Source organism: Chelonia mydas, chromosome 3, assembly GCF_015237465.2.
Source record: "Chelonia mydas isolate rCheMyd1 chromosome 3, rCheMyd1.pri.v2, whole genome shotgun sequence".
In the NCBI taxonomy this organism is placed as follows: Eukaryota; Metazoa; Chordata; order Testudines; family Cheloniidae; genus Chelonia; species Chelonia mydas.
Window position 1 is genome coordinate 128668913 of NC_057851.1, and position 12581 is coordinate 128681493.

The 12581-nt window shown below is 39.3% G+C and overlaps 1 protein-coding gene across 2 annotated transcripts in view; it reads right to left on the reverse strand.

The window, feature by feature from the left end:
- The window catches only part of PCNX2 (pecanex 2), a 222877-nt gene that overhangs the window by 31549 nt on the left and 178747 nt on the right, over positions 1-12581 (reverse strand). For both annotated transcript variants that reach the window (XM_043543302.1, XM_043543301.1), the window contains exon 26: positions 935-1188. In XM_043543302.1, the coding sequence (XP_043399237.1) occupies positions 935-1188 (254 nt within the window). The remainder of the gene's footprint in view (positions 1-934; positions 1189-12581) is intronic.

Consider the following 12581-nt stretch of genomic DNA (forward strand, 5'->3'; position numbering starts at 1 on the left):
ACTTATGAGGAGAGGCTGAGGGAGCTGGGATTGTTTAGTCTGCAGAAGAGAAGAATGAGGGGGGATTTGATAGCTGCTTTCAACTACCTGAAAGGGGGTTCCAAAGAGGATGGCTCTAGACTGTTCTCAATGGTAGCAGATGACAGAACGAGGAGTAATGGTCTCAAGTTGCAATGGGGGAGGTTTAGATTGGATATTAGGAAAAACTTTTTCACTAAGAGGGTGGTGAAACACTGGAATGCGTTACCTAGGGAGGTGGTAGAATCTCCTTCCTTAGAGGTTTTTAAGGTCAGGCTTGACAAAGCCCTGGCTGGGATGATTTAACTGGGACTTGGTCCTGCTTTGAGCAGGGGGTTGGACTAGATGACCTTCTGGGGTCCCTTCCAACCCTGATATTCTATGATTCTATGATTCTAAGATTCTAATGTACTGAGAGTTGCACACAAGTTTAAGTTAAGGTATGGTTTTAAAAAAATAGTTGAACTGGTGCAAATGGCTATGCAGACATTCTTATTTCAATTTAAAAACAGCATATTTCAGTTTAGCTTACATCAATTAGGAACAGGTTTAAACTAACCACTTTTAACTTGAAATATGAGTGTTTGCTTAGTTAAATCAGTGCAAGATTATATGTGGACTGTATATAAAATTGTTTAAGAAATTCCCATTTGTGTTTTATATAAAAGTCAATATAAATGAACAAAGTGATTCAGTAGTCTTGATTCTCACTGTACTGTTCATTTACCTAACAAATCACACTCTTCACTAATTTACAATGGGTCTCCCAATCAGTGCAAATTAGCAAAGTTCTGCTGTAAACTCTGCTATTTAAAATGTAATACTTCTTATAGATAAACTTCATTCTCTATCTTTTGAAGACTGTAAATTTCCTACCTAGGAATAGTAGGTAGAACTCACTTCACTTATACTGTACCTTTATGTAATATCTGATGAGTATTCTTCGCAGATCAAACACTTGCAGCATTGTGGCGGCATTGTTATCAATGATGCTATATCCTTCCAGTATATATTGGGTTCGTGTTATTTCCCATGTCAGCCATCGGAGGTTAAAGGCTGCATTGCATGATAGCAAGTGAGGCAAGTGACCTGGCTGACAGCAGCAGCAGCCTTCATTGTCTTCATCTCCTTCTGTTATAGCTTCCACCTCTCTCTGCTGGCAATATGTTCCTTGAGAGTTAGAAAGGATAACACAATGGCAGTTATGGGAGGAAGAAACGAAGACCCTGTTCAAAGCTAAAAGTGTAACCAAATACTTCAAGCACTTAATTAAAGGCAAATAAAAAAGAGCTACAATAATTAATTAAATGTGAAAATTGATCTGTGTAAAGCAGAGAATAATGAGGGATACATCATTTATTTACTACTTCAATCCAAAAGGCTCAATCTCGTGGTCTGGGTGTCCTGGCATGATTACACAATATCACATATTGGACTACACAATCTCCCCTAATAAAAACTCACCAGAAACCAGCCATAAAGACTTAGAATGAATTGCCAACTTGAATACATCTAACTTATCTAAGTATTCACATCCTGCAACTTGGCAGGGGGTTAGACTTACACCAGGCATGTTAACAAACCCCTTTCAGTCCTCAACCCACTTCCCCCAAAATGCACAAAAGACAAACACAGATTTTGCAGTATGTCACAAGTAGAGGTTGGTGAATAATTCATTTTGTTGGGTCAACCAGCAAAGTGAATCCACATCTCCCACCTCCCAGGTGAGTGTCTTAATCACCAAGTGAGAGTCATTCCCACTCTCTCCCCCTTTGGCCCAATAAATATTTAGGAATTAATAAAAAGTGGAAATTGAGAACCATCCATCCCACAATAACCTGTAGCCTGGCGATTTGGATGCTCACTTGGGAGGGAGATCTGAGTTCAAGTTTCTGCTCCCGAATGCAGGTTCAAACCTGAGTCTCCCACATCCTATGCAAGTGTTCTAAGCACTGGACTAAAGGTTACAAAGGAACAGACAGACCCTCGTGCTGGTCTGGAAAACTTTTCAATGGCCAAAACTAGCAGGTCAAATTCTCCAATAGTTTCAGTCAGCTGAAGCTGCATTTTTTGGTAAATAAACTAGAGGAGACTAACCAACCTGGGTTCTGGCAGGTCAGCTGGGTGGTAGATTCCAGACAGACTGCCCAGCCAGCAGCTCCCTCTCAATTAATTCAAAGCAGCTTCAGCTTAACTGCCTCCATTGATAGCTACTGTGAGAGTAGACCATGAGGAGAGAAGTACGCTATTACCTATGGTCTTGAAGCAGGCGATTACCTATGGTCTTTAAATAAAGACTGGATATAATTTTTAGAAAAATATGCTCTAGCTCATCCAGAAGTAATGGGCTTGATGCAGGAAACACTTGATGACATTCTAAGTCTCATTTTATGAAGGAGGTCAGAGTAGATTATCATAACAGTTCCCTCCAGTCTTAAAATCCATTCATCTCGTCCCAAACAAGTTACAACACTAAAAATCAAAGCCAAAACATTGAACTGCACCAGGAAACCCATATGTAAGCAGTGCAGCTCACAGAACATCTGTGTTATGTACTATTGATGCATGGCTTGGTTTAGTGAGCACATTTACCCATGTTATGGACCATTTCAAAACCCATGTGACCACATAAATCCAACATAAACCCTATTCTGAGGCCATAAGTCAGCTTTAAGTGGTGCATAAATCTTGAATGGACCCTTTGCAAATGGTGAATTTCACTCAAGAAGAGAGTGGTTGAATTCAGCTTTCAACTGATCGTAATAGTCGAGAAATTTGCTGGAGATGTCATTCATCAGAGAGAAGACCTACTCAGTTAAAGTTTACCTGGCCAAACAGGACACGGGCAGCACAACACTTTGGATACGAAGCAAAGGTGACCATGGTTACAGGCAGTTTCTTGTTTGCTGTTTACGATTTCTATTACAAGATCATCATCATTTTCTTTAGCTTAATCACTAGCTGATTTACTTTTGCAGCTCCATCATCATTTAGCTTTAATTTTGATGGGCAGAGCAACATAGACTGCTGCTCTTCACATGCCAGCAAGTATACCCCAGATGATGCACAATGTTTCTATAGTTAAAAAATAGAACAAAAACTCACTAGTTTAAAAAAGACTGTGGGCTTTTTCTTTTGGTTAGCATTGGTTAGTAGTGATTTCTATAGCTCCTAATGAGAATGTGATTGCTTTAGATCACACAAACAAAAAGTAGAACTAGCACACAACACCCAATTTGGTGAAATCCCCCTTGAGGATTTATTATGGGCCAACTTCCCTTCTCATCTATGCATATGAACACATTGAAGTCAATTTTGTTGCACCCATGTAACAGAGAAGAATTTGGCTATATCAGTGTTTAATAATTAGCATTGTTGTTTAGATTGAGGTAACACTCAGAGTGTGCTCAGTGCTTTCTAAACACAGATGATGATATAGGGTGAAATCCTGGCCCCAATGAAGCTAATAGCAAAACATTTCAAAATATATTGCTATATAAATGTATTTAAGTTCTCCTCCATATACATCCCAAGATCTAATAATCCAATTAGCAAAAGTATCTAGAAAATAAGGTGGTAGAGGAGGGAGACTGAATGGTTTTTTAAGAGAAATAGTAAGATTAGCAAATATTTATCTTTTTTTGCAACACTGAAAATTTAAAAAAAAATGGATTTTTTTTTAAGTTCTCCAATTAGTTTTCGTTAAATGAAAGCCACTAATGTATGCAACCTGAGGGTATTCTAGAGTAGTTCACACACAACTAAGCGGTTGTACATTGGTCAAACTGGACAGTGTCTATGTAAAAGAATAAATGGACACAAATCAGATGTCAAGAATTATAACATTCAAAAACCAGTCGGAGAACACTTCAATCTCTTTGGTCACTCGATTACAGACCTAAAAGTTGCAATTCTTCGACAAAAAAACTTCAGAAACAGACTCCAACGAGAGACTGCTGAATTGGAATTAATTTGCAAAATGGATACAATTAACTTAGACTTGAATAAAGACTGGGAGTGGATGGGTCATTACACAAAGCAACACTATTTCCCCATGTTTATTCCCCCTCCCCCCCACCGTTCCTCAGACGTTCCTGTCAACTGCTGCAAATGGCCCACCTTGATTATCACTACAAAAGGTTTTCCTGTCCCCCCCAACCCCCGCCCCCGGCTCTCCTGCTGGTAATAGCTCACCTTAAGTGATCACTCTCGTTACAGTGTGTATGGTAACACCCATTGTTTCATGTTCTTTATGTATATAAATCTCACCACTGTATTTTCCACTGAATGCATCCGATGAAGTGAGCTGTAGCTCACGAAAGCTTATGCTCAAATAAATTTGTTAGTCTCTAAGGTGCCACAAGTACCCCTTTTCTCTTTACACAAATAAGCATTACTGTTTGGACAATTTAAGCACTACAGGTAAATACAATAAAACAGATTAATATACCCCCTCAGATAGCCCTAAAATAAACATCTCTCTTTTCCAGTCTACTACAAAGTATAAACCATGACCTATCAGTATGACATCTACAGGACAGATACAAAGAGAGCTGCTTCTACTTTACATTTCACAGATTTCTATATGAATTAAGGTTTAACACTCAACTATAAAAAAAGGCAGCAACTGCTCTTGGTCAATGGATCTTTTTCTTAAATAAAGTCAAAAGACGTACTCAAAGTAAACTGGGCAAAGAAATATTCCTATGCACATGGCTTATATATTCTGGATGCTAAATAAAAATACAATATCTTGCGTAGGATATTAAACTGGAATTAACAAAACATAAATCTCCATCCTCGACCCTAATGTAAACAATACTACATAAAACTGATATTATGCTATTGTTGATGTAAAATGAAAGCAAAATAAAGAGCCCTAAATGTGGCTGAGTTGATTTGTATCAAGAAGAGACTTGGTGTTGTTTTCGTACTTTGATGCAAGCAGCACATACATGGCAAACCTCACCATTAATTAAACCAATATACAATATAATGACTGTGCTGTCATGGAGAAGGAGGTGCTCCAAAAGGCAGGAATTATAACCAAAAAGGTAGTACCCATATTTTGTGAATTAAGGGCCAATCTGACAACTTGCCAGGAGCCCAAAGACTGGTGCTAATGTGCATAAAATAAGGCAGATTGTGGACACCACCATCTTTAAACTATCTGTGAAGTTCAACCTATGAAAACTACAGATCGCAGCATGCAGCATCCCTTCACAGATGGAGGCAAACACAGGCCATGTTGCAGAAAACTGTGTGCTGAACTCTGGCCACCCCGACTGATAGCGATATTCACTTTCGTTAGCATTTAGACTTTGAAAGGAAAAGACATTCTAAATGTGAAAACATTTTCTTACAAAGAGTCAGGGAGAAAACCAAGCAGTCCAGTTGGTTACTTTGCAGATTTAGCCTGAGAAATAAATAGGAAGTCTTTCTGAACAGGAAGTCCTATCTGAGATTAGTGCCAATTTCTAAATGACAAATCACAGTATTTACACTTGCTTTCAGCAGGTTTCAGATTTATCATCTTGAAGGGGGCACTGACTTTCAGATGACAGGCCAGAGTGTTTTATGTATGGGTAACAAGATTTATTTACTAAGGAGCAAATCCTGTCCTTCCTCCAAAGAGGGGTCCTGACCTAGCAGAATCAGTCAGTATTGTCAACCCCAAGCATTCAAAAATCTGAGCCAAGAATTATTCATAAAACTAAAGAGCAGTGGAGCAGAAAGTGCATTAATTTATGCAATAATTAAGTGTACCACTATTAAATATTAAAATACAGGAGAATATTTTTACTGGTAATTAGTGATTTTAAAATCCAAGGGAAAAAATCTTTAACATTTTATAAAGAAAATAAGTTCTATTACTTCTCACACTACATTAATCATTTGCTGTGACACTTGATAGTATAGATGAGACAGGTTCATTTACAAGATATCCACACTGGATGATTGCCAAAAATCTCCTGTTAATATAAAAATGTGAGCCAGCTCAGTGAAGCAAGGTCAATCTATTTGAGCCCAGGAGAAAACCAGTGTAAGAACTGGACCTCTCTCTTTTCCTGACACATCAGGATTTAAAAACTCACTTGCACTCTGCCAGAATTACCTGACCTAAATGAAAGTCAGGAAATTGAAACTCATGACTCTTAACTGACTCAACAGGATATACAAACTGACCCCATTTGATGACCATCTATCCAGCAAAAAGCATTTCACTGTTGCAAAAATAATGGATGAAATAAAAATATACTTTTGATTTTCAACTTGCAAACATGCTGAGTAAAGGGGAAAACCTTTCTAATTTTTGCAGGGAAATACATCAAATACATTAACACTATAATATATAGTACTTCTACAGGACTTTTCATTTCCAGACTATATACTTAAACCTCACAACATCCAAGTGTCATAGATCAGGGCAACTGCACCTGTACTCTCCTTCCTTGGTCCCTCAAGGTACCCACTCTAGGCTCCTGGCTCCTCAGCCATCACCTCTCTTGGGCAGAGATCCATGTTTCTCTCTCCCTTCTGAAAGGGGTTTATCTAGTCCATAGTGTCCTGCCTACATGGTGATATCCCCAGCAAGCCACAGCACCCAAAAGACTAGCATCTTTGCTTTGCTTTCTCTCCAGAAGTTATGAACAGCATAATTGTCCAGTTATAAGCAAGCACATTTATGCTTAAGATGACAGCATTAGAGAGAAAACATTAAAAACAATAGAAGAACCTACATGCATGCTAAAAAGCTTACCAGAGATCACCAAGCTCCAGCCTTGGGCTCTGGTAGGTGTCAGTCCTTCAAAACCCATATCTGGGTTTTCCCCGTAGTTAAAAGTTCATAACTGTCTCAGATTCAGAACCAGAACAACCATGAATAGTTCGGTCTTTCCTTTATACAGCTTGGGCCTTTGATCTTGGCCTTATGTAACAGCTGATCAGCAGGCAATGGCCCCCTTCTCAGGCTTTGAAAGGCGGGGGGAGGGGGGTTGCATAACTAGAGGTGGGGAATTTGCATTCATCTAGATATTCCCCAGGAAAATCACTTAACACTTTTTGTTCCAAAAGTCCATTCATGTCTGGCACGTTGTTCAATGTAGTCCTTTGAACCCCCAAATCTCACATCTGTCACATCTGCTCCCTTGAGAGGTTACATACAATCTCGGCCCACAATAATACATATACCATTAATTTAATACAATGAACCCCAAGATACTTAAACTTAATTCAATAAGGTCTTCCAATGTTATGGCAGGAAATTGCCACACCTGTCTCACCAAATGAGGGAGATTAATATTATTAAACCTACTGATATGAGTGGGAAACTCTGCATAGTAAGATGCCATACAGTAACCAGACTCAGATAGCCATTAAGGATATTGTATGGACTGGAGCACTCCCCGGCATGTGGCAAATGAAGCTTTGAGGTTTCTTTGTGTTGCAGAGCAGCTGCAAGCAACACATCCAGGCTCACCTTTCTAGGCCATGTGGTCTTGGTAAGCAGTCTTGGACTAGGGGTTTCTTAGGTTGGGAAGGAGTGGAGATGGTTTATGAAGCAGTGGGACTGGAGTGAGGTCCTGGTGAGAAAGGGAGGCCTAACACATCTGCTTATAGGGACAGGACAGAGGTGCTTTACATGAGGTTTCTGCGGGAAGGGAATTGTCTATGTGCCATTTGATACGACCCCAACCCAGTGTATATTGTGTAAATAAAGAAATTACGCTAAGAAAATACCTAACTCCACATCACTGCTTTCCGCTGCTCCACATGAGAAACTTGCCTGCAAGGCCCGAAAACTCTGCTACTGCTTAGCAAATGGACAACACTACTTTACAGGTGAGGAAACAGAGGTACAAAGGGAAGCCAAAGAAAGGCAGGTTGCTTACTGCTGTCAGAGTTACTGAGCAAACTGCACCTCTGACCCCGCCTAGTCTTGTCAAGTGCATGCCCCTCTCAGGTCTCAAGCCCAAATTCGTTAACTCTCACATGGTGGAATCACTCGATTCTTCCACTCTCAGTCTGGGCCCAGGGCTGCAGTCCCCTGGTAAAAAGAAAAGAAGTACTTGTGGTACCTTAGAGACTAACAAATTTATTTGAGCATAAGCCTACAGCTCACTTCATCGGATACATTCAGTGGAAAATACAGTGGGGAGATTTATATACATAGAGAACATGAAACAATGGGTGTTACCATACACACTATGGTAACCAGAGTGATCACTTAAGGGGAGCTATTATTAGCAGGAGAGCTGGGGGTGGGGGGGACCTTTTGTAGTGATAATCAAGGTGGGCCATTTGCAGCAGTTGACAAGAACGTCTGAGGAACAGTGGGGTGTGGGGGGGGATAAACTTGGGGAAATAGTTTTACGTTGTGTAATGAAAACTTCAAAAAAACTTCAAAAACAGACTCCAATTGCTGAATTGGAATTAATTTGCAAACTGGATACAATTAACTTAGGCTTGAATAAAGACTGGGAGTGGATGGGTCATTACACAAAGTAACACTATTTCCCATGTTTATCCCCCCCCCACCGTTCTTGTCAAGACGTTCTTGTCAACTGCTGCAAATGGCCCACCTTGATTTTCACTACAAAAGGTCCCCCCCCCCCGCTCTCCTGCTGGTAATAGCTCACCTTAAGTGATCACTCTGGTTACAGTGTGTATGGTAACACCCATTGTTTCATGTTCTCTATGTATATAAATCTCCCCACTGTATTTTCCACTGAATGCATCCGATGAAGTGAGCTGTAGCTCATGAAAGCTTATGCTCAAATAAATTTGTTAGTCTCTAAGGTGCCACAAGTACTCCTTTTCTTTTTGCGAATACAGACTAACACGGCTGCACTAACCCTTCCTACCTCAGCATATCTGACAGGCTCAGACCCTGCCGTCCTGTTCGCTCCAGGAGCAATGACAGTGGTATCCAGTGAACAGACAGCCTCCTTAAAGCAAAGTGTTATTTATAGGCCTGTCAAATGATTTTTTAAAAAATCACAATTAATTGCAAAATTAAAAGAAATAGTTGTAATTAATCAGTTTAAATCACACTGCTAAACAATAACAGAATACCAATTTAAATTTATTATAAATATTTTTGGATGTTTTTCTACGTTTTCAAATATATTGATCTCAGTTGCAACACAGAATACAAAGTGTACAGTGCTCAGCTTATATTATTATTTTTATTACAAATATTTGTACTGTAAAAACTAAACAAAAGAAATAGTATTTTTCAAATCACCTCATACAAGTACGGTAGTGCAATCTCTTTATCGTGAATGTGCAACTTACGAACGTAGAATTTTTTTTTTTTTTTTTACATAACTGCACTCAAAATCAAAACAATGTAAAACTTTAGAGCTTACAAGTCAAAACATGAAGGAGGCATACGAATGTTTAGCATATCTGGCATATAAATACCTTGCAACGCCAGCTACAACAGTGCCAGGCGAACGCCTGTTCTTACTGTTAGGTGACACTGTCAATGAGAAGCGGGCAGCATTGTCTCTTGCAAATGTGAAGAAACTTGTTTGTTTTAGTGATTGGCTGAACAAGGAGTAGGACTAAGAGGACTTGTATCAGGTGAACTGAAAAATACTATTTCTTTTGTTTATCTTTTTTATAGTGCAAATATTCGTAATAAAAAATAATAATATAAAGTGAGCACTGTACACTTTGTATTCTGTGTTGCAACTGAAATCAATATATTTGAAAATGTAGAAAAACCCCCAAAATATTTATAATATTTTTAAACTGATATTCTATTATTGTTTAGCAGCGACATTAAAACTGCGATTAATCATGCCTATTTTTTAATCTTGTTCATTTGTTTTGCGTTAATCACATGCATTAACTGTGAGTAAATGACAGCCCTAATTATTTACTGGGGTTCCTAGGTGCTACAAGAATATAAATAGTAACAACAACATTTAGAACCAAAGCATTAAGAGGAAAGAGATCTCAAAACACTAAACGAGTTGTCAAGGTTCCTTCCCCACGCTGAACTCTACGGTACACATGTGGGGACCTGCATGAAAGACCCCCTAAGCTTATTCTTACCAGCTTAGGTTAAACCCTGCCACCACCAAAGTGTTACACAAAGAACAGGGGAAGTGCCCACTTGGAAACGTCTCCCCCCCCCAAATATCCCCCCAAGCACTACACCCCCTTTCCTGGGGAAGGCTTGATAAAAATCCTCACCAATTTGCATAGATGAACACAGACCCAAACCCTTGGATCTTAAGAACAGTGAAAAGCAATCAGGTTCTTAAAAGAAGAATTTTAATGAAAGAAAAAGTAAAAGAATCACCTCTATAAAATCAGGATGGTAAATACCTTACAGGGTAATCAGATTCAAAACAGAGAATCCCTCTAGGCAAAACCTTAAGGTACTAAAAGACACAAAAACAGGACTTTCCATTCCATTCAGCACAACTTATTTTATCAGCCATTTAAACAAAACAGAATCTAACGCATATCTAACTAGATTGCTTATTAGCCCTTTACAGGAGTTCTGACCTGCATTCCTGCTCTGGTCCCGGCAAAAGCATCACACAGACAGAGAGAGCCTTTGTTTCCCCCCTCCAGCTTTGAAAGTATCTTGTCTCCTCATTGGTCATTTTGGTCAGCTGCCAGCGAGGTTATCTTAGCTTCTTAACCCTTTACAGGTGAAAGGGTTTTTCCTCTGGCCAGGAGGGATTTAAAGGTGTTTACCGTTCCCTTTATATTTATCACATGAGTCTATAAATTGCCTGCCTTTCCCTGGGAGTCAGGGAAAGCCCAGTTGCTTTCCAACACTCCCAGAGGACCTGCCTCTTTCTTCCATATCAATCTGTTCTCCTCAGGCATAGCTGACTCAGCTCCCCCTTCTCTTGCTGCAGAGAGTCCTTTCAACCATGTAGTGTTCCTTTGATCTCTAGGCTCCCAGCCTCAGCAAAACAGCTGAGTAACTTGGGCTGGAGCCTAGAAATCATCTTTACAGCTAGTAGTTCAACCCATCCAGTAATGGTTCTTGTTCTATTCCATTCATTACCTACCATGATATCTGAGCACCTCTGAGGGCTGAGACCTAATTTACAAAACCTTCTGTGCACTAGGACCAGACTGCCTCAGGGCACCCCTCTCTTTGCACAGAATACATAAAATTCTTTGATCAGAAACACTGTTGCGGATGGAGCCAAGATGAAACTCTTCGGTGCAGAGGAAATATCTATTAATTTTAGAAAGGTGTGAAACCCCCAGAGGAATTATTTAGGATTGTATATGAAGGCCTAAATGTTAAGTCTCCCAGCTTTTGCTCTCTCTTAGGTAAATGATATATATCTAATTCTTTTAGTCTTTCCTCAAAGGTGATTTGCTCTTAGGGTGACCAGACAGTAAGTGTGAAAAATTGAGACAGGAGGGTGGGGGCGTGGGGGAAGGGTAATAGGCGCCTATATAAGACAAAGCCCCAAATATCGGGACTATTCCTATAAAATCGGGACATCTAGTCACCCTAATTGCTCCAGATACCTGAGTGTTATTTATTTATTTATTCTGAACTCCCTTCAGTTTGTCAATCAATATCTTTCTGGCAATTTGATGCAGAGAATGAAACATAGTATCACAAGTGCAATTGCACAAAATCCATAAAGATAGGGACTCTTACTTCCCTACAGCATGAAACTATTGTTTATTAAAAATGAAGAGAGAGTTACAGCCATTCTTTAAATAAAGAATGATGCTTGCTAATACTACAGAGCCTTCAGACAGAAAATTCACATAAATATTCCCTACAATCGTAATGTGCTTGCTACTGCAATACAGCTACATAAAGTACAAATGTACTGTAGAACAGAAAAATATCTGGCCTTATTACTTTAACGACATTACTGTGCCTGGAATATATCATTTAAACTGGCCACGTTCATGAACCATTTTTTTTTCGGTGGGGGGATAAGCTAGAAATTACATAGAAAACCCCATGGGTGATTCCATTGCCACCGTAACAGCTGCCTTCCACAGATGTGCAGTTACATCTGTGCCTGCTCTGTGCCCACTTTTCCAATTCATCTTACAAAGTTCCAAGCGAATCATGAATATTACATTTGCATCATCAGTAACAAAAATCATAAGAGAAATTTAGTAGCTAATTATATTACTGAAAGACAAAGGGAGTTAGTTAGAAAATAATACCAACACCACTATCCAGAAGTGTTTTCCCCACATGCTTTGCTTTCCTAGACATTCTCCAAAAGTCATTTTCTTGATGTTCGGACTCAACAGAAAGATCCCCCCAATCCAGTTTGGCTGGAAATAATGACAGTGCGTTTGCTCCTTCCTCTATCACAGATTTCTTCTCTGTTCTTGGCTTCAAATCAAATGAAAAACAGCACTCCATGACTGGCATTTTATTTTTCTCTGGCACATTGCTCTTAGTATGAAGTAGAAGTCCAAGATATCTGGTATAGTTACTAATTGACCCACTTCTTTCAATTTGCTTGGCCTATATCCATACCGTGACCTGAGAGATTTTTTCAGTTAAATGCTGGACCAAATTCTCCTATCAGATACAACGA